The sequence below is a fragment of the Nematocida minor genome (genome assembly GCF_024244105.1).
Source record: "Nematocida minor strain JUm1510 chromosome Unknown 7878, whole genome shotgun sequence".
Taxonomy (NCBI): domain Eukaryota; kingdom Fungi; phylum Microsporidia; genus Nematocida; species Nematocida minor.
In genome coordinates this window covers 15,539-38,858 of record NW_026250375.1, presented here as the reverse complement: position 1 = coordinate 38,858, position 23,320 = coordinate 15,539, and the positions used below count along the sequence as shown (strand labels likewise).

Genomic DNA, 23,320 nt, shown 5'->3' with positions numbered 1-23,320 from the left:
GCTGACAAGGCGTACGCCCTGGAAATGAAAGAGATTGGGATAAAAATGGTGGATGAGGAGAGCTCTCTCGAGCTGCTCAGAGCTGTGAGGGGCAATGCTGATTTTTTATTTTCAGTTGACTTCCCCAGAGTGCAAAAGTCTCAAGTCAGCTTGTCGCACGCCATCTCCAGAAAAAACATAAAGTACGACAATGCAAGAGAAGATCACGCAGTTATGCAGTGCATCTCGATGCTTGATGATATGACAGTGGACATAAACGACTATTTCATGCGAATCAAAGAAATGTACTCGTGGCACTTCCCAGAGCTCATAGATTTGTGCAAAACTCAGATAGACTATCTGGGAGCCATTGGCACCGTAGGAAACAGAGAAACTGCAGATAAAGAGGCAGTTCTGCAGCTGGAGAATGGAGACGCCATTGTGGACGCCATGAACAACACAATAGGAGGAGATTTGACAGAAGAAGATCTGACAATGATTATGGAGCTTTCAGGTGTTGTGATGGAAAAGATAGAGCTGTACACACACGCGGTAGAGCATCTGGAGAAGAGACTCTCCACTGTTGCGCCCAATCTCACTGCGCTAGTTGGAAAGATGGTGGCTGCCAGGCTTATCCTTAAGGCCGGAGGGCTAAGCAAGCTTGCAATGTGCCCATCTTCCACAATTCAGGTTCTTGGTGCAGAAAAGGCCCTTTTTAGAGCTATGAAAAGCAAAGCAAAAACACCAAAGTACGGGCTTATTTTCCACTCCTCGTTTATCAACTCAACAGCACCAAGAATGCGCGGGAGAGTAAGCAGATACCTCAGCTCCAAGTGTGCACTCGCCAGCCGTATTGACTGCTACTCGGAGAGAGTAACAGACGCGTACGGGGTGGCCATGAAGGGCATGGTGGAGGAAAGAGCCAAGGGAAAGAGCATGCACCACATGCCCACTGATACAGTCTTGCAGAAAGTGTCCGAAGATCTCGAAAAACAAAATGTCGAAAATCACTAGTGAAGCACTGAAAGTCATTAAATCCGAGAATATTATAAACTGATACTTTTCTTTTGCACTCTTTTGTGCTTTAAATTTTTACTAGTGGTGCCTTACGCTGAGTAGAAGCTAATGTTTGCACACTTATTTATGAAGGAAGATGGACAGAGCACTGCATGATACTGTTAAACTTACTAAAATGGGCAATTTTATCTAAGCTATGCTATGCCAGATATTACTAAAAAGCAGATGAGAAAGTAGAACTTGTATATTTCGCATGTGTACGGTATTAGGCTAGCCTAGGAGTGCATAGTGAGATTTTTGATGTTCTATTTTTTTTCTATCCAAATTAAAGGACATCTGTGAAGAATAAACGAATAAATAAGTTTTGTTTATACCGGTGCATATTACCGTGCTGTTTTGTGAATAAGTCACTTTTTGTTTTCTGCCACATTTAATTTGCTCTAATTAACTCTGATTAATGTTTGGATTTGTTTATTTATGCTGTTTTGTCTTGATAGATCGCACTCTTTCATTTTTACACTACACTGGATGATTTGAGTGACGCAATGTACTCCTGCGGTGAAAACTTTGGAAACTCCAAGAAGAACTTCCAGCAGGGCCGTACGAAGAACTCCTCGTTTCTTTTTTTCTTGTTGAAGTACTTTTTGCTGATGATCTCTTTCAGCAGCTCTTCTTTCCCTCCTATCTGCCACAGGGCGCTTACCACTCGCTCGTACTCCATCTCACTTCCATTCAGGTACAGCACAGTGTAGACAAACACTATTTCAGAAACGTGTCTATTTACAAACTCATTCTCCTCTTCGGTGCATTCCCTTGTTTTGACAAGATAGACAAAGTCGCACTTTTTAAATGACTCAGATAAATGGGTGTACTGAACTGTGGTGGCATCGGGTGACAGGGTCTTTCCGCTCTCATCTATTCTTGATGTGTGGCCTGACAAAAGAGTGTACCCCAACTCTTCCAGCTGCGATACGAGCAGCTGCAGAGAGCTTATGCACTCCTGTCTGCTTATCTGCATTGATTCTGCTAGCTCTGATATTTTAGTGTTTTTTCCCTTTCGGAACTCTGCGAGAATATGCAGCAATATGCAGTGCGCACTCATGTAAAAATTTTATCGAGTAAACTGGTTTATATTACGGCTGCTTCCTCTTACTACATTATGCCGCAGCACTTCTGGTTCTGTTTTTTGCTGAGTTTGTACAGACTTTTTGTCTGGAAGGACAGCTGCTCTGCTGAGTTTATCAGATCGTGCAGCTTCTGGCCTCTTCCAATGGCGCTTTCTACCGTTTTTGACAGTAAATCGTGCACATCATCGAGCTCGTTCTGTATCTGCAGCATTACGTCTTTTTCTTCGTAGTTCTGGTAGTCTTTTATCTGCTGTTTTACAAATGCCTTCAGTTTTTGTTTTTCCTCTTTTCCGCGCTCTTTCTCTTCTTTTCCTTCATTAAATATCTCGTGAGACAGCTCGGGGCACTTCAGCTTGTTGTCTTGAATGTACTTTACAATGTCATCTATCAGGAGACAGAGGGTGGGGATGGGATATTCAAGGAGAGAGGTTATCACATAGACGTATCCTCTTTTTTCTCGTACAAAAAACTTGTAGCTGTCTCCTTCTTCTACTTTGTGTATAAACTCCTGCGAGCGCTCTGTCTCTATGTTCTGCACTATTCTGTTAGATATAAACCGTATCATCTCCTGCACGGGCGTTCTCTTGAAGAAGCTGAACGACTGGAGGGAGTATTCCTCCAGATACATTTGCACATCCTCTTTTTCTCTGCTGAAGATTATAATAGAGAAGAGAGACGCTTTCTTGGTGCTCATTATAAAATTTTTTACATTCCACTATTTCTAACCTCTGCCCATACTTTCCTCTTTTACGAGTGCACTCTTCTCATTCCTGCTGTGCTACGTGTGTTCATCAGATCGCTACATTTCCTTTATTTGCGAAAATGGAATTTCGACTATTTTTGTGGTCTTGCGTTACACACTTTTTCCATTCATAAACTCTGTGTTTTTTTCTTTGTTTATGAAAACAGGAATACTAGTGTGTCTGCTTTTAGGGTTAGTGCACGGAATTGCAATCCAGAAGATATTTAGGCCAAAGTCCATAACGGTTATGTCCGAAGTAATACCGCAGGCAGGAATGGGCATAAAACTCGATGCCACTATCATAGAAGGGAGCCAGATACAGATTCTTGCAGGAATGAAAAACAACCTATCGGCATCGACAGAACTCGTGGGAACATTCCAGAAAAACATCGAGGCCAAGGAGCCCGGAGAGTTTGAGCTGCGCATAGTCAATGACAGCGATGACTACGCCAATATCTCCATATCGATATACGTTGACAGAGCGCACGAAGACACAGACGAAGCAGAAGTGCTCAGAAAGCTGCTTGACAAAGTGCGAGTGGACTTAATGAATATATACAATGACATTCTAAAGCTGAAAAACAGCAATAACAACAGCCTTGTGAAAGCCACCTCTGCTAAAAACACTCTGTGGGTTGTGTGCATATTCCCTGCCCTGTACATTTTCCTGAGCTACTGGCGCCTGCAGTCGATCAAAGGCTTTTTCAGCACCAAAAAACGCAATAAGATATAAGAATAAACTCGCTTGATTTTTTTATTTAATTTATGGCTTTGGAAAACAAAAGACGATCGGAGATTATAAAGAAGCAGGCAGCGCTGAGAAAAGAGGAGACTAAGCCCTCAAAGCTCGAGACGATCAAGAGCACTCTTGCCCACTGTAGAAAAGAATTTTTCCATGTAAAGCTGTTTTTGAAAAGGTCCAAGAAGCCTGGCAAAGGAGAGTATCTCCACATGCTGGCCTCCCACACCAAGGGAGTGCTGATGCTCGGGTTCCTGGGATACATCATTACTTTTATCCACATCCCCATCAACAACATTTTATTTGGTATCAAAAAATGAATAAACTTCTATAAACAGTAGTGGCTGCATTCTTTTATTTACTCTGCAGTGGGGACATGAATTTGTTTTTTAATATTGGAGTTTCATAATTGCAAATGAGCTGAATGACTAGAGGCACATTTTGACTTTAATTAGTGATGGCTTGACGTGTAAACTGATGCAATCTGTCTTTTTTGTCTATATAAGGAGATTCTAATGCTCTTTATAGAAAATAATGCAGAGTTCACTCGAATCAGAGAATAATCAAGAAAGAAAGAATCTGCTAGTCTCTACAGGCTATTCAGATGAAGATATGGAAATGCTGCTACAGAGAGAAAGAGATAATACTGCACACGAAAATGAAGAAGAGCAAAGTGATAGCCAGCCCCATATAGTATTCATAGATAGACACTCTTCTAAGTATGTCAACCATATTTCTAATAGGATCACATATCGTGTATACACAAATAGCTATTATGATAACACATCTATAAATGAAAAAGTGAAAAAGACAATTGGTTGGATGCGTAGATTCATTATCGACTATCCCAAAAAGCTTTTTTTAGGCACAGCGAGCTACTTCAGAAATGGAAGAGAAAGAAGAAATGAAAGAGCAGTATTTATCCTGCAGTCAGATCACTTTGATGATAGTAGTCAAAACCTGCTTATCAAAGATGGCTTATGCACATCGATAGATGCCATCTCAAGTGCAGAAAATAGTGCTCAGCACACTACTAATGAAAATTCACTGCCAAACATTTCACACTCTGACAGTGTGCTGGATTCTATCTTCAGAAGAAAAATAATGAACCATCTCGATTGGTTTGACCAGTACAAAATAACGAAAAAAGAGTGCACAAAAGACTCCAGTACTGTCGTAGAGTTTGATTTCTGTACAGAAAACAGAAATACATATAAAGACTCTACAGGGAAAAATGCTCTCAAAAGAGCCCATGCTCCATTTAGCGGTTCTCTATGGATGGATAAGAAGGATTTTATTCAATCGATTGAACAAATTGTGTATCCAAATGCCTTGACTGAAAAGGACTTAGTAGATATGGTAATACTTCTATCAACTGGTCTTTCAGTCAACTGTATCACTTCTGGTGCATTATATACGAAATTTGAGCTAATCAAAAAGCTCCGAGAAATAATGACTATAGCTTATGTTACTATAGAGCATAGCAGGTTTTTGCTTGAAAAGGAGCAGAATTCAAAGATGTGGGAGTCGGCTAGGTACATATATAAAAAATTTAATATTCTGAAAGAACAGCTGAACAATCTAAAAAACAGCACAAGTATTTCGGATAGCAAGAATTCTACAGCACTAGCAGATCTTGAGTATCTGGCAGAAATGAACGATGGCATTTATGATTTTCTAGTAAGCATCGCAAACTTAAGCCCTGCTGACATAGAAAAAGTGCATAAAACACTGAGAACCATGCAAACGCACATCCTACTAGATATGGAAGCATGCGATAGCACACCGGATAAATCTGATAATTCCAAAGTTTTTCTGCATATCCCAGAACTCTATTCCATAGGCTTTGAACCGCACAGCCTTAATCAGCATCTAAAAAAGATCGAAGAGATTCTAAAAAATAGCACCCGTGCAAAAGTAAAGAAATTATATGACATTATGGAAGACTTACTGAATTATTCAGCTACAGATAAAAGTAAAGAAGACCGGTATAAATTGGCAAAAGAGCAAATTTGCACTGGGTTATTCTACACCAGGAAGAAGGTAAGTGAGATGATTGAACAAATAGAAAAGCTGTTCTTCTTTTTGAACATGTTCATATTCTTCCCTCATTTTGGCAATCCATCCAACAAAATATCCGTCTACAGCTACATAAGCAACAGTAAAAGATACAGCATTTTTTGCAGTTCTACAGGACCAAGTGAAAATAATCCAGCAATGACTAAGTTTAGAAATAAAAAGCCTGATTCCTACACAACTCAGATGCTGGGCTATATGTGTGTTGGAAATAAGAAGTTCATCAGAGAGCGGATTCCACGCCTCTACAAACTCAGAGTATGGAATGCCTTTGGCCTGCACATGGGCATGTCTCTTACTTTTCTCATCCATCTCTTCTACTTCATCGCCTCGTACTGCTTCAATGACATAAACAGTGCTAGGCCTCTTATGGTAGAGTACTATCTTCACATAATATTCAACATGGCATTTAGCACAGTTATATCTGTCTATGCCTTCAACGAACTTAAAAAAAGCAGAAAACATCTGAAAGAGCACAGCGCTGTATACAGGCTAATGTCTAGTATATTCTCTCGGTACAAATATGTTGTTCAATACTCAGGCTTGCTTTTTGCCTCTATGGCATCTGTATGCGGACATATAGTATTTCTGTATTTTCTTTTTAGGCCTTTTTTACAGAGTTTATCGCATTCATTCAGCTTATTTTCATCCTTCTCCAGCACAAAAGATCCATTTGCCATGGGGTTTTTATTCTTGTCGAGAACTCTGCTGAGTTTTTTGTTTATTTCTACCTTAGTTCTTTTCTACTTCACGATCTTGAAAAAGAAAATGCTATACGATAGAAACATTCTCTCAAAAAAAACAGGCTTTGTGTTTTTCTCAGCTCTTTTGCTATACATTTCCATACTAGCATATTCCACGATAAGAAATACTCCACATGACCACAGTGAATACTACATACTGGTATACAACTACCACGTTGGAACTGTTTTCTACATCGCTGGGTTTATGGCGCTGATGTGCTACCATGCCTCTACTTCTCTAGAAAAGTCTGAAAAGCTCAAGAACATCACAAATGCAAAAGCAGTGAGGTGCTACACTTTCCTATACATCTTTTTCATAGCTTTAGTCATGTGTCTATCTGGTGCAGTGAGTGTGTTGTATCTTTATAGCAGAGTTATATCCGAATACTTCATTCTGAATAAGCTAAGTGTGAACAGAGTGTATGAGCTTGGATATATACTCCCCGATCTCTAGCCTTCTTAAGTGTGGATTCTATCTGCAAGAATAAAAATGGCATCTAATCTGTTTGTTTTTTATGGCTCTACTACAAATGCTACTCCTCTTCTTTTTCTTCTCTCTTCTAGACTTTCTTCTATTTAACAATAATTTACTCACTTACCTGTACATTTGTCAGAAAGTTCAGCTATTGGAATAAAAATAAAAAAGTGTACGGAATATAAATATAAATTCTCTTTATTAAACAGCAGCACTAATAAGAGCATAATACAGCAATAAAATATTTACTCTTTATGGCATATAAACTTAACCCATATAAGAGCTAGTGTTTGTGCAGTATAAGAGACACTACATGATATATCTTAATCTCCAGAACATTTCAGCATTCCAAATAGGAGCAATCGTGCTGCTAAAACTCAAATATAATTTATTGAAAGTAATTTTTCCATATCCCGATAATTCATAGTCAAAGAATGCAGTATAAGCGATCTATGTATTTATTCATCAAAGATGTTAAATATTTTCAAACTGTTCCCCTCGGCAACAAAAAGCCGTTTTCCCGAGATCTTCATATCTGCCACAGGCGCGCCAAGCTCTATCTTGTGTGTTCCCGTGTAGTTTTCTTTATCTCTTATCAGAATGTTGTTCTTGTTTGTGTAGCCAAAAAAGACTGTACCACACTCTATGCGAGAAATAAAGTCAACATCCGACTGGTACTGCTTCTCTATGCCCTCTAAGCTGCAGATGAAAATAGTACCTCCCAGTCCTCCGGCATACACCTTGCCATCTTCAAATCCAGCTGCTGTAATGGGCGTGGGCAGTTTGTACGATGTTTTGCTCCATTCTGTGCCCCTGTACACTTCTATCACTCCAACTACTATTGCTGCAATAAGCACGAGTTCTCCTTCTATTTCTCTGAAAATTGTTTTTCCTATTTCTCCCGAGGTTTTAATTCTCTTGACCTCTTCGTTGTCCTTTAGAATGACAAGCTCATCTGTCGAAAGGCCAATCGCCAAATACTCTTGGCAGTTGCTTATTGTCCGAATTGGCTGCTCAGATTCAAAGATTATCTCTGCTTTTGAGATGTCAACTACCTTATTCGTGGTTGTTAGCACGTATATACCGCTTTCTGTTGAAGTAACTGCGCGTATGGGCTTGAACGAGTTGAACTCTTTGATGAGCTCAAGCCCAGGGGCGAGCGAGTACTCCTTGGTGTCTCCTGCAGTGTTGCATATCACCACGGTGTCTATGTGGATTTCAGGATTCCTTCGAATGGAGATGGAGGTAATTGGCGTGTTCACGTCTATTTTTGCGCTCTCTGATAGAATTTTCGTCACTGCAATGAACTCTATCTCGATGGTCTGCTCTTTTTCTGCAGAAGGAATCTTCTGGATCTGCTCTCCGTTGTAGAAAAAAGCATACGACTTGTCGTGGCTGAGGAATGCGTTAAGAAACTGCTCCATCTGTGCGTCTGTGAAGTCTTCAGGCACCTGCATAGGCGGTGTGACAAAGTCTTTGTCTTTCATGTTTCGAAATGTAACTATTACTTCGCTCATAGTCAGGGGCACCAAATTGCTTATTTTTAAATGCAAATAACCAATGGCTTGTATTTTTATTTCGTGATTTAAGAAAAGACCAAATATTTTTTTTAATGTCCATTGAGCACGAAGATGTTTTTACATCTCAAGATAAAACTGTTCTAAGCGCCGACTGCAGCGACATTGTGATTCTGGAGTATCTGAGCAAGGCTCCGTTTGTTACCCACGAGGAGATAGTAAATGCCCTGAAGAACATAGATTCAGAAAGACTGGAAACAATCGCAAAATACAACCCTTCCATTATATACACAATCTACGATGTGCTTTTGCTCAGAAGCAGCCAAAGTCCTGAGGCGTGCGATGAAGGGCTAATGGAGAACGCTATCTTTACGTCCTTTGCCACCCCGCGGACTCCATACAGCATGTGGAATAAGGATGCGCTGCGCTTTACAAGCCTTGACCTCAAGACAGCGCAGAAGCTCAGCGCCATCCTGCGCGGGAAGTACAACGAGATTAAACCGCACGAAATAATGGATTTACTGCGAAGACTGGAGCACATGTGCTCAGGAAATGGGTTCAGCATGCAGGAAAAGAGCCTAGCATTGGCGCTTCTTAACATTACGGCCATTGAGAGAAATATTTCACCGCGGTACATTCTGCACATATGCTGTCTAATGAAGACAATGCGGTACCCAACAGCAGACACCACACTGCTGGAGTACTTTGAAAGAGAAGACCCCAGCATTGGAGAGTGTGCTGTGATTTCCTCAGTTAAAGAAAGGAGAAAGAACAGCCATTGGTGTGTTAAGCTCTTTTTGGAGGTGTACACAGACCGCGTGCTCAGTGTGTTTTACAAAATCAAAGAAACACTCGAGCAGTTTATCAAGGAAAAAGATATAGATAGGGTGGTTGAGCTACTCACGTCTATATACATGTACAGCAATGATGAAAAAATGGAAGATACGATCTTTACGTCTTTTGGAGAAGATGGAAAATTTCTGCTGGAAATGTGCAAAGAGCACATTTGGAACTAGGAAACATCAGCGGTTAGCTCAGATTATCTAGTATATTATTGTCATACAGCATGCCGAATCTCTCCATGGTGCTGCACAGTTTAGTACAGCCAAGGATAGCAGGAATAAATTGGTTCTTCTTCTTTTTTGTGCAATATTATTTTCACTAGGCGCTTAAACCTTTTCTTTCAATAGGTGGATGGACACTTGAATTACTTTTATTGTTATATCTTTGCAGCAGAAGAAAGAGTGTAAAAATATGGTAAAATAAATGGCTCTATACCCAGCACATGCGGTATTGTTGAAACAGTTTATACTCTACTGATCTACAAAGATTGTGTATCTTTTAAATACCCTGTGGGCTAGGGTGCACTAATTAATGTCTTAATTCTTACTAATTGTGCAATTTAAATAAAAATCAATATTATCCCAGCCCAATTAATTGCGCTGTTTATTGGAATGCTAATAAAACTTTAAATATAAATTTTGTTTTTTTAATTGGTGGATGGTTTCGCGCACAGTTAAAAAATTGATATTCGGGGTACTTATGGGAAATTTGTGCTGCTGTGCTAGCGCCAAAGATGATGGCTCAGATAAAAACAAGCTAGGAGTAGATCTGGCAACTAGCTTCAAAGAGTATCTAGAGGCGGGGATACAAGACAAAGAGTCATCTATTTTTAGGTCACAGTTTCTAATGGATCTTTCTCCAAAGAGTAATAGATGCCAAAAAAGGGAAAACCCCTTATTAGGAGAAGAGGCTTTTAATGAAAAAGAGAACGAAAGTGCAGCCATTGGGAGCGAAAGCGAGGACCAGAAGATACTGTGTGTTGATCTGGGAGGAACTAGTTTGAAAATGGGCATTTACGAGGTCAACAAAAAAAACAGAAAAACCGTAAAGATAACGGAAGAGATAAGGAAGTACGACATACCAAAAGAGAGCAAAGCAATACAGAACAGAACAATATATGAATTTATGAGCGAAAAGATAAACAGCTTTGTGTCTGAGAACAGAGCCACAGGAAAAGCTGGTGGCAAAGTAATGAAGGGCGCTCTGACATTCTCGTACCCAATTGAAAATGTTGGGGACAAAGTGAAAGTAGTTAAATTCACAAAACAGTTCAAATGGGCAAAGATAAACAGTGTAGGTGACGAAATACCTCTCGATGAGCTGAATAAGCTGACCGCAGATACTGTGCAGTTTGAGGTGATAGTAAATGACACCACAGCCTTGGGCGCGTGGGCATGCTCTACATACCCCGATGCAGTTGGAGGATTTGTGCTGGGCACTGGGCTGAACTGCTCGTATCTGGAGACAAAGCAGGAGAAGAGCAGCAGAGGTGCACTCCAAAGCACTAAGAGCATTCTTAACACCGAGTGTGGTGCGTCTTTTGAGTTTGGTAACATAGGAAAATACATGGACGAAGTTGACAGGGAAATGGCCAAGAACATACTGGAAAAAGAGAATGCAAAATTTTGTCTGGAGCACATGGTGGGTGGCTTGTATTTTGAGCAGTACATAAACATCTATCTTAGAAAAGAGATAGAGAGAATCTTTGAAAAAGAATCTGTAAAAGAGCTTGATCTGAAGGGATTTACTCTATCAAACAGCCGGCTGAGCAGAGAAAAGATAAAAGATGATATTGAAAAGCTGTTCGAAACATACCTGCAGAAAAATTCAGACAATGCAGGCAAAGTGGATGAGCTGGTAGAAACTGTCAATAATGCTGTTAGAAAGGCATTTGAGCGAAAGTACATGATTTCTGCAGGGCTTATGGCAGGAATTATATCCAAATGCGAGAGAGACGACGCAAGCAACAACGGTGTCTACAGGTTTGGTCTTACAGGCTCTGGATGCCAAACAGAAGAGTTTAAGGAGAAGGTGGGGAAGAAAATAATGTATATTTTGAGCAAAATGCCTTCCAGAAAAGGCTTTGAGAAAGTCAGGGTGCTATTTGAGTTTTCAGAAGAAGCATCGCTGATAGGAGGCGCAAGCGCGTTCATAAGCAAGAGAACGCATCTCTGAAAAGAAAAGTATTAATGAATGTATGCTAGTTTTTGTTTGTGCGGTAATTTCTAAAGAAGCAGCAGCTGTAGAGCAGGAAGCTGCAGGATTAAAAATTCTGCTACAAAATAGTTCAATAAAAGTACGTTTAAACATGGCTGTCCATTGCAGAAGCTTTATTCATTTCTTCCAAATAGACTTATCTCACAGTGATAAATGATTATATGCACATACAAAGACTTGTATGAGCTATTACACACGTCTTTACAGCAATATAGTTCTTTTAGAGATTAATTTGATCTTAATGAAAAACATTGAACTACTCCCATAGTTGTTTAGGAAGTGAATCAGTATCCCAAGTACAGTTTCTGTACATTCAGCTTTTTAACATAGCAATGTAAATCAAAGATTAAAAGAAATAAGTGCAGATCAATACTCTTTCATTCTTGAACTGCTCAATGCAAGAAATAATTTAATATTTTTATAGAAGGCGTACAGAAATAAGAAGTGGTCTTGTTTCATTTTAATAAAAGCAGAATACACTATGAAAATTATGCAGCAGAATTATTCGGTCTTTTTAAGCACGGTAGAGAAGATGTCCTGCACACAAAAAGACGCTACATTGGACATAGTATTGCTACGAATGAAAGTGCATTGAGATAAAGTAAATCGTAAAAGAGATACACATGATATTTAATAGATATAACAGCCTGAACAATACAGCTTATTTTCAGCTATTCAGAGGGCTTGCATTTAGGACAGAGCCAATGCCCCCGGGGTGTTCCAGACAGCCCAACACACTCCATGTGGTACCAAGGTATTTCCATGTGGAAGGCATCGCATGCCACCATGTCTCCGTACGCAGGCCCATTGCATATGCAATAGCTCCCTCCTGATACCGGCGCATCCTCTGAATTTGCATTTCGGTTGGGATTGCTTTTATTTGTCTTGAAAACCCGAGGATTTTGTGTTTGAATTCCAAACTTAGGCTCGTACGGCGAATCTAGAAGAAGAAGCTGCTCATCTACAGAGACAAGAACTGTGTTGATCTCTGATAGAAGAGCCTTGGAAAGGTTTGCTCTGTCTTCCAGCAGTTTTTTGTATTTTGTGTACGACTCTACTATTTTTTCTTCTGTTTTGCTCCCGTTCTCTATTATTTTTGTAAATTCAATGCCCGTCACCAAAAACTCTTTCCGGAGCTTATGCGCGTCATCGTAGGAGGTTTTAAGGGCCTCCACAGACTTGTTGTACTGCTCCATCAAGATATTTGTCTCCTTTGTGATCTTTTCCAAAGCAGCCAGCGGCAATTTATTGTCCATATTTATTCACTAAATTTTTTAGCAACCATGGAAGAGTATATAGGAGCATGTCTTATAATAAAAACCAACACAGCCACGCACATCGGGCGGCTGCAGCAGATAGAACCTGAAAACAACAAGATGATCGTGGAGGTGTCTGGGATGCTAAAGACAATTGAGCTCACAGAAATAGACGAGGTGGAGCTACTCGCAGAGGAAGACAGCCAGATTCTCCAGAGGCCAAACACTCCCCAGAAGACAAAACAGAAAGACGATGATAAAAGATCAAAGCCTCTGTCATATCTCTCAGAGGATGTATATATGAAGATGGTTGACCTATCAGACACGGTCTACGGGCCATCTCGCAGTGAGATAATATACTCAGGTGCGAGAGGAGTGCTCCATCTGTTCGTTAACATATTCAGGCTTATGGATAAAAAGTTCATTGTATATACGGGCTCTGGAGTGTTTTCAGAGATAGGAATAGTGCTGGCTAGGCTGTGCATGCTGTACGGAACAGATGTGTCTCTTGTTCCCCTGGCGAAGACCCAGCGGATAGCCAAAGAGCTCTTCTACTACGAAGCAAATAACGGAAAAATCACCAATAAGAGAACAGGACAGCCTATTGTAATAATAGCAGACACTGATGTGAAGGAAGAGATGGTCACAGGGGCAGAGCGTGTTATCTTTTTAGGTGACTACAAGAATATTCCAACGCCAAATAAGGAAGTTATCTTTTTCGGAGTGCCTGTGAGAGAGCCGTTGGATTTCAGCGGAAATGCTATCCTGTGCGATGTAGGTCTTTCTCCAAAGATCTTTGCAAAGTTCAACATAAAGAAGTACGCCCCAAAGCTTCTCCAAAAGATAGCCAAGCCCTGAGATGGAAGGTGTTTTAGAGGTACATCAGTATATAAATAGTTTTACTTATCTTAATGTATTCTGGGTGATTTTAGCTAGCAGTTAGAAATTATTATTTGTGCAGTAGAGCAGCAGAATATGCCGGTGTGTTTAAATTTAAATAAAAGTTTTTGTGTAGCATATGAGCTGGAATTGAATTATTTTTTTAATTATGAAGAGAGCAGAAAGTGTAGCAGAGACACTGAAAAAAGGGCAGCTGCTGCAGAAGGAGAAAGAAACAGAAAATAACTGGAACAAAATAGATGAAATACTGGAAAGAGTGTCAGAGATAAATAAAAAAGAAGAAGCTCAGGAAATAGTGCAGCTGGTACCGCTTATGTGCATGGGCGTGCAGAGCAACAGAAGTAAGCTCAGCGGGTCAGGCTGCAAGGCTCTGTCCAAGCTCTTTGAAAATCTGGGAGACGAGCTGAAGGAGCATTTACCGCAGATTTTCACGTCTCTGATGAGCGCGCTGGGGAAGACAAACAAGGTGATATTCATGCGAGCCATGGGCACAGCAAGCACCATAGCCAGCACGTGCTCATTGAGGGCGATAGCAAAGCAAATTCGATTGAATGTAGCGAGCCAAAGCAAAACGGTGCGCCAGGGATTGCTGGAGATGGCAGTTAGGGGAATAGAGAAAGAGAGAATAAAAGAGCTAGTGGAAGTTCTGGAAACTCTGGTGGACGACGTAAACCCAGAGATAAGAGCAAAGGCCAGAGAAGGAATGGCAAAGCTTTCTGAGCTGGACAGAAAAGCTTTTATAGGGCTATCAAATAGCCAGCCTGAAAAAACAAAAGAATTGCCTGAAAAGGAAGAAAAGGTTTCAGTAGCTGCAAATGACATAAATATACAGCCAAGCGTAATATCAAGTGTGCGCCTGTCTCCCAACACAAGTGCGATCAAGATCAAAGACTCAGGAGCAAATGTGATAATAAGAGGGCCTCTTCGGTCAATTGTCTCGAATATGCCGTGCGAGAGCGTGATACGGCCCTCTCTTAAGCCAGGATACTCGCTGGAGCGAATCGGGCACCGGCTGGAAATGCACAAAAAAGAAATTGAAGAAGGCATGAAAAAAGAGTGGACTCCAAGGAAAACACCAGTGATCAAAAAAAGACAAAGAGAGTCTACAAACACTCCCCTGAGCGCCAGCAAAAACATCAAGTACAGTGAAGCGGAGAAGAAAGACGAGCTAACTGAAAATGACTCACTAAACCTGTCGGAGGAGATAGGGAACTTATCCATCACCAGGACAGAAGACGAGACAGAACATATTGTAGAAAACAAAGACATGTACGATAGCATATTCAGTAGTAAGGAAGCCAAAGGAACAAAAGAGTTTATAGAGTCATGCGAAGCATTTGCAGAAGACCCCCTGAGCGAAGCGGAGTACTCCATTCTGGCCCCTGATGTGTTTATCAGAAGATCAACAACGAAAAAGATATAGCTCCTCAATAAAAAAGATAGTCATGTCTGGAAAACAGAAGAAAAATAAAAGAGACAATTATACAGGAGACACAGACTGTCCTGCAAGAACAGAAGAATGCGTACAATTCAGTCATTTATTGAATCGTGCAATAAAAACACCATTTATTAGATCTTCTTAGATTATGCTATTCTGCTACAGTTAATTTTTACTGAAATTTAGAGAGTTTCTGCTACGACCAGAGATTACTTATCTTCAGTCTGCCGGTCGCTCTTGCTAGACCGCATTTCGGTCCGAGATAGTTTGAATATGCTGTGGAAGGGAGTCCCGTGCAGAAGGCCTTTCTTTCGTTTCATAATAGTCACGTGAACTTGGTCCATCTCCTGCTGCGTGAGAGTGTTTGACATTTCTTGCTCTGCTTCCACTTTTAGATATTTGTATATCATTTCGTAGAGATTGGCAGATAGTCCGCCATTTTCTGATTCCGCCATATTTTCAATGACAGCATGCGCAGTGGATGGCTCGCATTTTTTATTCTCTAGCACAACTAGTTGCCCACTCTCTTTTTCCTCCATCTCTTTCTCTTTTTTTTCCAAGCTACTTTCTGGGCCCTGTGCACCGTCAAAGACCTCAGACACCTCTTCATTACAGATATTTTTTCTTGCTTCAATCTCCAGCGGTGTTTCTGCGCCTTTGTGCATGCTCTGCAGTTGTTCTGTCAGGTATGCTATCTTTTGGGTTAGATCGTTTATTATCTCGTCTTTTGACTTTACAATCGCTCTTTCCATTGTTTTTATTCTCTTGAGTCTTTCTGCAAATTTAATTGTCAAGTGATCGGAGAGATCTATAACAGTGCATATGCAGACTATTGTTCCGTAGCTGAGCGTGTTCTGCAATATTCTCGTCAGCTTGGACTCTCGGTAGGAGACATGCTGTGTGTCTGTGTGCAGCTGGTCTATTACTTTTCCGAGTGTCAAAAGACTCTTATTGATCATAAGGCCCTCTTTTCTTCTCGCCAAATCTTCTGCCATCTTTTCATTTCCTGCAAGATCTACAAGATTAACCGACAGATCCACAGCATTTATCTCAATTACCGTGTGGCTTCTGCTGCTGTTCAGATTGTGCTCTGTCTCAGATGTTTTTCTCTTCTTATCGATAGTCCGCAGCAGATTCTTAATCTCCTCCACAGACTTTATTGTAACCTGTGTTTCGCTTATAATCCGAATGGCATTGTTTTCCTGCACTATTCTGATCTGAACTCCTGTGAACAGATCTGTGGCCACCTCGTTGTAGATTTCAGTGCACCTGACCGTTAGAACATTGTGCGACTTCAAAATGTCTGTGAGCATCAGCTCTGCAACCCCTGGCATCTTTTCACCGCCAAACATCGTGTATGTCTTCCCGCTGCCTGTTCTTCCGTATGTGAACACTGTGGAAAATTCTGTGCTCGCTGTGTGGGGGTGTATAAACTCGTCGTATATTTCTTTGTTTGTGTGCTTCCAGAAAACTTTGTCTGCGTGCGGGCACGGAGCATCTGCAATGGCAGGAGGCTTTATTCTGAGCCCCACAACAACTCTGTGATTTCTGTCCATATCTCCCAGGACTTTCTACCTTTTAATTCTGCAGAGCGCCGATTTGTTCATTCTGAAACTTGCACAGTTTTAACAGACACCCAACCAAACTCTCTCTGGTGAAGCACACTCCTCCAGCTGCAAGTTTCAGAGGCCTTGATGTAAATGCATTTGAGAGAGTAATTTCTCTAGGAATGGGATAGCTGCTGTGGATTTGTCTGAGCACAGATGAGTTTATCTGCGCTGCTTCTGTGCTATTTCACTTTATGCATGCTCGGATGGAGGCAGATGAGCTCGTGTTTTTTTAATCTTTGGGAAAATAATCAAAGTATTAATTAATTTTATTTCTGTAGTTTGCAATGTGTGCTAGACATTTTCGCATGATAAAAGAGTCTGAAAACAATCCAAAAAAGAACGAAACGAGTGTGTACGTCCATTCGCACGTAAAGAGTGAAGGCAAGGGAGAGCTGATAGAGAAGGTGGGAAAGTGTGCAACTCTTTTCGATGCGCTAAAAAGTGTTTGCGAAAGCCACGGAGACTCCAACTTCCTGGGACGAATAAACGAAAAAGAAAAGATTGAGTATTTGACGTTCAAGGAGACCCGCAGATACGCGGAAGAAGTAGCCAAGTTCATTCTTGCGCACACAGACTGCTCGGACAAAAACAAGAAACCTATTGTAGGAATATGCTCAGAGAACAGGCCCGAGTGGATCATAGCAGAGCACGCAACATACTTTTTCAGCGGGATAAACTGCCCAATATATGCATCGTTTGGATGGAGCGCAACAAAACACATTTTCAACGAGACAAAAATGGAGATAATTTTTGTATCTGAAAAAAACGCGGAGAAGATCGCAAAGAACCTCGAAAGCGAAGACAGCGTGCAGGTCAGCGTGCCAAAAGTGTTTGTGCTGATGGATGCCAACCTATCTGACAGTGCACACAAGGTGCTCAGCGCATTTGGGTCTGAGCTGTACTATTTCTGGGACATTGTGAAAAGATGTAAAAAAGTAACAGAACAAAAACCAGAGCAAAAAAAACAAGAAGAGAAAGAGACTGAAGAAAAAGAAGAGCCAATAAGCAACAAGTTCAAAAAACCCACAGAAGCTTCAGCAAAGAGAGTAAAGGAGCACTTTATTGCCCCAAAGGCAGAAACAGTTGCAACTATTTGCTACACAAGCGGTACTACAGGAGCCCCCAAGGGAGCGATGCTAATGCACAGAAACTTTGTTTCTGTGATTGCAGCTTTTCTGCTCCTCTCCAAAAAGGGCGTCTTTTTCGACATTGAGAGTGGAGACAGATACCTCTCGTTCCTGCCCCTAGCACACGTGTTTGAAAGAATAGTTGAGTCGGCTCTGCTCCTGAGCAAGTGCGAGATTATATACTACCGAGGAAACCCAAAACAGCTGCAAAAAGATTTTAGCATCTCCAAACCAAACTTTTTTGTGGGTGTGCCAAGAGTCTTCAACTCGGTAAAGGCTGCAATCGAAACAAAAGCCAAAGAAAAGGGGAAGATAGCAAATTTCATATTTACGTTTTCTCTTTTGATATGCATGATATTTAAGAACAGGGTGGTTAGAGAAATATTCGGAAGAACTGTCTTCAAAACCATCCGAGAAACATTCGGCGGGTCAATTAAGTGCATGCTGTCAGGGTCTGCACCGCTGTCTGCCCCCTGTGCGCTGTTCTTTGAGGCGATCTTCAACTGCCCGATGTTTGAGGGGTATGGCCAGACAGAGACAGCTGCTGGAAATATCACAACGGACATATTCACAAACGAAAAAGGGGTCATTGGAATTCCGTTCCCCTGCAACAAGATTAAGCTTGTGTCGCGGCCAGAGTCGAATGTATTCGCTGAAAAAAACCAAGGAGAAATACTGATGCAGGGACACTCAGTGTTTTTGGGATACTACCAGCAGGAAAAGCTTACAAAAGACTGTTTCTACGAAGACAACACAGACGGGAAAGAGAGCTCTATTTATAACGAAAAAGGAAATAAATGGGTTAAAACAGGAGACATTGGAGAAATAACAGCGCAAGGGAACCTGCGAATTATTGGAAGGAGCAAAGAAATTTTCAAGCTTTCGCAGGGAGAGTACATCATACCGGAAAAAATAGAAAATCTCATTCTGGCGGCAAAGATCAAACATCTGGACGACATCACAATTGTAGGAGACAGCACGCGAGACTATGTGATAGGGCTCTGCACAATAAACGGAGACATAGAGGACGTGAAGAAAAGTGTAACAGATGAGATATTCAAGGAAGGAGACAGGCTTGTCCAGACGGGCGAGCTCATCAAAATAGAAATACCAAAGAAATTTGTTTTCACCAACACAGCTGCTACAATTGACAACGATCTGCTTACTCCATCCGGTAAAAAAATCAGGAACAGAATAGTGTCTTTATTTGGCAAACAAATTCAAGAATTATACAATACAATTTAATCATTTCTACTCGGCAGATCTCTCTCACAGAGCGCGCCTGTTTGCACGATTGCGAAGATCAAATTCCATAGATGGATGTCTATGATAGAGCAGAGTATCTGAATTATACCAGGAGTAGTAGGTTGGTTTAGCTTAGTCTCTTGTTTTCTGCAATATAGGAATATCTTTGTAAGTTCAAAGTTGGCAGTGGATAGTGAATAAATTATATTATTTTATTGCAGTGTTTTTCCTAGAATGCTAGAAGAAAAGGCGAAAAGAGGAAGAGCCAGCATAAGAAACATGTACATTTCTTTATGGTATCGAGGAAGCCCTCTTTTCTCAAACTCGTTCGAATGTATAGAGTATAAGAATGCTCGCGGTTTTATGCTTTTAGTTTTCATAAACCTGGTTGCTACTGATTGCAGAGTGCTGAGTATTCTTCGACGAACCAGAGCCGACAGCTCCTTAGGAGTCTCCCGTGACTCTTTCTTCATCTGGTTTACGTTTTTGTGTTTACCTTTTTTTTCCAGCATTTCTTCATATACCTGGCTGGATATTTTTCTGGAAAGAATGTCTAGAAGGGTGTTTAAAACAGACCTTCTCAGAGTGTGGTATTCTTTGAAGTATTCAGACAAGATGTTTTCTTCTGTAAATATTCCATGCGAGATTGCCCGCACCAGATGAAACTTACTTGAAATGGCATCTCTATCAACCAAAAAAGAGTAATTTTGAAGATGCTTCTTGTTTTTTTCCTTTGGCTCTTCTGAAATATTCTCTGACTTCTCCATCTTACTGACGTACTGCCTTATGAGCTTGTTGTGATATTTCTTGTTTTCTCGAAGGAAAATCAGCGAGAGATCTATCTTTTCAGTTTTTTTGTACTTAAGCATGCTGTGGTACGCAAAATCATGTATCACCAAGTAGATACACCGAACAATGTTTATGTAAAAAATTGTGTTGGTCAAGGACTCCATTGCCTTCTGAATGGAGGCAGCTCTGGGCGGGCTGTGCTCTAGCAGAACATCCTGTATGTGCTCTCTCTTATACGTCCCTGTTTCTCTGTACTCTTTTAGGCACATTTCGATTGTGTTCGATGAATTTTCTGGCGATGCTTTCATAAGCTCTGTGAAAATATACTCGATGTACTTTTTTGCAGTTGGAATGAACTCTACATCTTGTCCAGTGGGCGAGCACATTTCAATGTTGAATTTCTTGTTCTCTTGGCAGAGAAAGGGCATGACCGAAATATAGCAGATCTGCTCGGTTTCAAGAATGTGCAGTGTTGTCTCCCTTAGCAAGGCGTACTTTGACGGTTTTTTGTTTTTCCTAAAACTGCAGAAGCACTTAAGCCGGGATAGACTTTCCATTAGCTCTATAAAGTCTGGATTGTTCTGTTCTTTTATCCTTTCTATTCTCTTTCTAGAGGATTCTGTTGCTTTCTTATCTAAAACAAGTATTGAAATGTTTTTTATTCTTTTTTCAAGAATCTCTATTTCCTTTGTCCATTCAGGATCGCTTTTTGCAGCTTTCTCTGAGTCCTTGAGCTTCTGCAGCAGATCCTTTTCTTTCTGTATCGTCATCAAGAGATTTTCTTTATCTTTCTCCAGATACACCGTCAGTGATTTAACGAATGAAATAATTTCCTCCTTGAGCACTTCTTTTGCCACTTCATCTGTCAGCACTCTCGTCAAAAACTGTGTGCTCACTATGTTGCTGCATATGTAGTTCGAAACAAAGAGTCTTCCGAACTTAAGAGCCTCCAGCGAGTCAGCGGGCATTCCGGCCATTGTAACTACTATTCTTCCAAGCTCGGAAATTCTGTTTCTGTTATCTATAAAAAACTTCTGCATTTGAAAGCTTTCTTTCGGCATTTTATCTGCCTCTTCCACAAAGCTCAGAAGCTCTTTTACCGTCTTTCTAAGAAGCTCTATGCTTGCGTCTTTTTCCTCCATTTAATCTCCTTGTTTTCTTTTCGAATTTATCTTGCAGACTGAGGGGGCTCTCCTTACTCCTGTATAGCACACAAAAAATCATTATGTATTTTACTGGATGTTACATCAGCAAAATAAATGGCTCCGTAATCGGACTTTGCAATTGCAAATGCAGTCTCTTCCACCTGCAGACACCCGTCGATGACAGCGAACAAACTCTGTCCTTCAAAAGAGTTTTGTATGCGCACCTCAGAGTCGTGCAGACTGATAACGATTGGCGAGACTTTTTTGTCTGCTGCTGACACCGCTGTGATTACAACCGCATCTACGTTATTGTGCAGAATAGGCCCTCCTGCAGACGCGTTATATCCGCTTGATCCTGTGCCTGTGCTTATAATCAGCCCATCACACCGAATATTTTTGTAGACCGTCTGCGAATTTACGCTAATATCAAGCACGCTTAGGAACCCTTTTTCTCTAGAGTATACGTATATCTCGTTGGACACATGCACGCTCTTGTTGACAATAAACCTTGATCTTCTTATCGTGTTATTTGTGTAAAAATTATCTACTACTTCAAAATTGTCCTGTTTCATGGAGTTTAGTAGATCAACCAGCAGACTCTGGCCCTTTTTGAACAGATGTTTCTTGATGGGGCACAGTCTTCCTCTGACTCCGCAGTCAAATGCGAATACAATGGGCAGAATTGTATCTGCGCGCACAAACGATCCATCTCTCTCGATCTTATCAACCCACATTGGCCATCCGTTTTTGGAAATGTGGTCTGTGTATTTTGCGCTCTGGAGAGAGGCTAATTTTCTTGTGCATATGGACAGGGTCTTGAGCACTGTTCCGTCCCCGCCTGACGTTATAATAACGGAATATCTGCTCCCGCTGTACCCTTTTTGGTTTTCTAGCATAACGGAGTTGTCTGCTACTTCTACGTCGTAGTATTTTTCCACCACGTCTATCAGCTCTTTTTCAGCTTCGGAAACCGCCAGCACGTTTTTTAAAACAACCAAACACTTCATTCCAATTTTAAAAAAACAAGAATATAACCCGAGAAAATCTTAGCCAGCCAATTTCTTTTTATGTTCAGAAAAATAACTGCGCTCGAGGCTCTGGCAATAGGCCCAGAAAAATCACTGCAGAGCCGCTACAAGCCAGTCTCCGAGAGCAAAGATGTTCTGTGGAGAGACATACAGGCTCTGTGCCACTCTAGAAAGTACGTGGCTGCATACGAGTGTGCAGTTTTGCTGAAAAACATCGTGAAAAAAGAAGAGAAGAGAGAGCTCTATAAAAGATGTCTTCTCATCATATCCCGGCTATCTGTGCTACTTTCTGATCCGTGCGCCAATGACAGCTATAGAGAGTTGATCAAAGAGGAGTACACAGATTTATTTGTGTACATGGGCCCGTACAGCTACAACATGGGCGTATTTCGGAAGGCAGAGACATGTGCTCAGTCCGTATACTCTTTCATATTTGACGAGTATTTGATGAATGTAAAAAAGTCAAAAACCAAAGAAAAACAGGAGAATCTGTTTTATAGGCTCATCAAAGTGCATATGGCACACAAAGACCCCTGGGATTATGAAGAGACAAATGTAGACTTGTCTGCTCTACCCCCGCACATACGAGAGCAGTATGTACAGTATACCACAGATGTCTTAGATAAGGATGAATATGTGTACAAAAGAGAGCGGGTAGAAGGAGGCAGCAGCGGAGTTAATTTGCAAAACTCAAAGTATTTTAAAAACTTCAGCGCCATCTACAAAAACAAAAATAGCTAAAACCTTTTAAGTGTATACTTTTCTTTTATAATTCTGTGCAATGCAGAGGCGTATGTGTACAGCTGATTAACTTTGGTCATTTAATGTGCATTTTTAAAGATCCATGAATCAGTGATAAAGAGTGTGTATGCATCTGTACACATGATATAGTCTATCTAAAAAGTTGTTCGTAGATAGAAGTAGGAGATATAGATAGATATTGGCTTTTACAGTCTGTATTTACATTGGCGAAATAATAAAATTTTAATGAAAGAAAGAAAGCCAAACTTTATAAGAGAAATTCGTCTTCTGATGTATTCGCTGGGAGACACAGTAAATCCGCGGCTAGACTCTGCCACTGTGATTCACGACTATCTATGCCACTATCTGACAACCATCTTGAAAAAGGCAAAGACAGTGTCAAAGTCCAGAGGAAGAACTAAAACAGACGATCTCATGTACACCATAAAAAGAGACAGAAGAAAGTACACCAGAGCAAAAGAGCTTCTATTGACAAACGAAGAGCTGAAAAAAGCAAGAAAACCGTTTGAGTACGAAACAATAGAAAAAGAGCAATAATAAACGGT

The 23,320-nt window shown here is 40.8% G+C and overlaps 18 protein-coding genes across 18 annotated transcripts; 11 read left to right on the top strand and 7 right to left on the bottom strand.

Annotated features, from left to right (window-relative positions):
- NEMIN01_1921 (nucleolar protein 56) lies at positions 1 to 993 on the top strand (the record flags this gene model as incomplete). The annotated part of the gene is made up of 1 exon (XM_051477863.1): positions 1 to 993. A coding segment is annotated over one exon (993 nt), but the record flags the coding sequence as incomplete, so codon positions are not given.
- A 517-nt stretch (positions 994 to 1,510) lies between these two features.
- Positions 1,511 to 2,098, bottom strand: NEMIN01_1920 (uncharacterized protein; the record flags this gene model as incomplete). The annotated part of the gene is made up of 1 exon (XM_051477862.1): positions 1,511 to 2,098. The coding sequence occupies one exon, from the start codon at positions 2,096 to 2,098 to the stop codon at positions 1,511 to 1,513; it is 588 nt and encodes a 195-aa protein (XP_051333822.1).
- Positions 2,099 to 2,148: 50 nt separating this feature from the next.
- On the bottom strand, positions 2,149 to 2,817 carry NEMIN01_1919 (synaptobrevin-like protein YKT6; the record flags this gene model as incomplete). Its single annotated transcript, XM_051477861.1, has 1 exon — positions 2,149 to 2,817. One exon carries the CDS (start codon positions 2,815 to 2,817, stop codon positions 2,149 to 2,151), a length of 669 nt encoding a protein of 222 aa, XP_051333821.1.
- A 205-nt stretch (positions 2,818 to 3,022) lies between these two features.
- NEMIN01_1918 (uncharacterized protein) lies at positions 3,023 to 3,598 on the top strand (the record flags this gene model as incomplete). The annotated part of the gene is made up of 1 exon (XM_051477860.1): positions 3,023 to 3,598. The coding sequence occupies one exon, from the start codon at positions 3,023 to 3,025 to the stop codon at positions 3,596 to 3,598; it is 576 nt and encodes a 191-aa protein (XP_051333820.1).
- A 32-nt stretch (positions 3,599 to 3,630) lies between these two features.
- On the top strand, positions 3,631 to 3,924 carry NEMIN01_1891 (protein transport protein SEC61 subunit gamma; the record flags this gene model as incomplete). Its single annotated transcript, XM_051477833.1, has 1 exon — positions 3,631 to 3,924. The coding sequence occupies one exon, from the start codon at positions 3,631 to 3,633 to the stop codon at positions 3,922 to 3,924; it is 294 nt and encodes a 97-aa protein (XP_051333793.1).
- A 214-nt stretch (positions 3,925 to 4,138) lies between these two features.
- Positions 4,139 to 6,877, top strand: NEMIN01_1917 (uncharacterized protein; the record flags this gene model as incomplete). The annotated part of the gene is made up of 1 exon (XM_051477859.1): positions 4,139 to 6,877. The coding sequence occupies one exon, from the start codon at positions 4,139 to 4,141 to the stop codon at positions 6,875 to 6,877; it is 2,739 nt and encodes a 912-aa protein (XP_051333819.1).
- A 479-nt stretch (positions 6,878 to 7,356) lies between these two features.
- NEMIN01_1916 (uncharacterized protein) lies at positions 7,357 to 8,415 on the bottom strand (the record flags this gene model as incomplete). Its single annotated transcript, XM_051477858.1, has 1 exon — positions 7,357 to 8,415. One exon carries the CDS (start codon positions 8,413 to 8,415, stop codon positions 7,357 to 7,359), a length of 1,059 nt encoding a protein of 352 aa, XP_051333818.1.
- Positions 8,416 to 8,510: 95 nt separating this feature from the next.
- NEMIN01_1915 (uncharacterized protein) lies at positions 8,511 to 9,431 on the top strand (the record flags this gene model as incomplete). The annotated part of the gene is made up of 1 exon (XM_051477857.1): positions 8,511 to 9,431. The coding sequence occupies one exon, from the start codon at positions 8,511 to 8,513 to the stop codon at positions 9,429 to 9,431; it is 921 nt and encodes a 306-aa protein (XP_051333817.1).
- Positions 9,432 to 9,915: 484 nt separating this feature from the next.
- On the top strand, positions 9,916 to 11,433 carry NEMIN01_1914 (hexokinase; the record flags this gene model as incomplete). The annotated part of the gene is made up of 1 exon (XM_051477856.1): positions 9,916 to 11,433. One exon carries the CDS (start codon positions 9,916 to 9,918, stop codon positions 11,431 to 11,433), a length of 1,518 nt encoding a protein of 505 aa, XP_051333816.1.
- Positions 11,434 to 12,146: 713 nt separating this feature from the next.
- NEMIN01_1913 (uncharacterized protein) lies at positions 12,147 to 12,731 on the bottom strand (the record flags this gene model as incomplete). The annotated part of the gene is made up of 1 exon (XM_051477855.1): positions 12,147 to 12,731. The coding sequence occupies one exon, from the start codon at positions 12,729 to 12,731 to the stop codon at positions 12,147 to 12,149; it is 585 nt and encodes a 194-aa protein (XP_051333815.1).
- Positions 12,732 to 12,758: 27 nt separating this feature from the next.
- Positions 12,759 to 13,589, top strand: NEMIN01_1912 (uncharacterized protein; the record flags this gene model as incomplete). The annotated part of the gene is made up of 1 exon (XM_051477854.1): positions 12,759 to 13,589. The coding sequence occupies one exon, from the start codon at positions 12,759 to 12,761 to the stop codon at positions 13,587 to 13,589; it is 831 nt and encodes a 276-aa protein (XP_051333814.1).
- Positions 13,590 to 13,779: 190 nt separating this feature from the next.
- Positions 13,780 to 15,054, top strand: NEMIN01_1911 (uncharacterized protein; the record flags this gene model as incomplete). The annotated part of the gene is made up of 1 exon (XM_051477853.1): positions 13,780 to 15,054. The coding sequence occupies one exon, from the start codon at positions 13,780 to 13,782 to the stop codon at positions 15,052 to 15,054; it is 1,275 nt and encodes a 424-aa protein (XP_051333813.1).
- A 224-nt stretch (positions 15,055 to 15,278) lies between these two features.
- On the bottom strand, positions 15,279 to 16,625 carry NEMIN01_1910 (centromeric protein E; the record flags this gene model as incomplete). The annotated part of the gene is made up of 1 exon (XM_051477852.1): positions 15,279 to 16,625. One exon carries the CDS (start codon positions 16,623 to 16,625, stop codon positions 15,279 to 15,281), a length of 1,347 nt encoding a protein of 448 aa, XP_051333812.1.
- A 359-nt stretch (positions 16,626 to 16,984) lies between these two features.
- Positions 16,985 to 19,051, top strand: NEMIN01_1909 (long-chain acyl-CoA synthetase; the record flags this gene model as incomplete). Its single annotated transcript, XM_051477851.1, has 1 exon — positions 16,985 to 19,051. One exon carries the CDS (start codon positions 16,985 to 16,987, stop codon positions 19,049 to 19,051), a length of 2,067 nt encoding a protein of 688 aa, XP_051333811.1.
- Positions 19,052 to 19,263: 212 nt separating this feature from the next.
- On the bottom strand, positions 19,264 to 20,982 carry NEMIN01_1908 (uncharacterized protein; the record flags this gene model as incomplete). Its single annotated transcript, XM_051477850.1, has 1 exon — positions 19,264 to 20,982. One exon carries the CDS (start codon positions 20,980 to 20,982, stop codon positions 19,264 to 19,266), a length of 1,719 nt encoding a protein of 572 aa, XP_051333810.1.
- Positions 20,983 to 21,035: 53 nt separating this feature from the next.
- Positions 21,036 to 21,992, bottom strand: NEMIN01_1907 (NAD+ kinase; the record flags this gene model as incomplete). Its single annotated transcript, XM_051477849.1, has 1 exon — positions 21,036 to 21,992. The coding sequence occupies one exon, from the start codon at positions 21,990 to 21,992 to the stop codon at positions 21,036 to 21,038; it is 957 nt and encodes a 318-aa protein (XP_051333809.1).
- A 60-nt stretch (positions 21,993 to 22,052) lies between these two features.
- On the top strand, positions 22,053 to 22,754 carry NEMIN01_1906 (uncharacterized protein; the record flags this gene model as incomplete). The annotated part of the gene is made up of 1 exon (XM_051477848.1): positions 22,053 to 22,754. One exon carries the CDS (start codon positions 22,053 to 22,055, stop codon positions 22,752 to 22,754), a length of 702 nt encoding a protein of 233 aa, XP_051333808.1.
- A 246-nt stretch (positions 22,755 to 23,000) lies between these two features.
- NEMIN01_1905 (transcription initiation factor TFIID subunit 13) lies at positions 23,001 to 23,312 on the top strand (the record flags this gene model as incomplete). Its single annotated transcript, XM_051477847.1, has 1 exon — positions 23,001 to 23,312. One exon carries the CDS (start codon positions 23,001 to 23,003, stop codon positions 23,310 to 23,312), a length of 312 nt encoding a protein of 103 aa, XP_051333807.1.
- Positions 23,313 to 23,320: the final 8 nt, after the last annotated feature.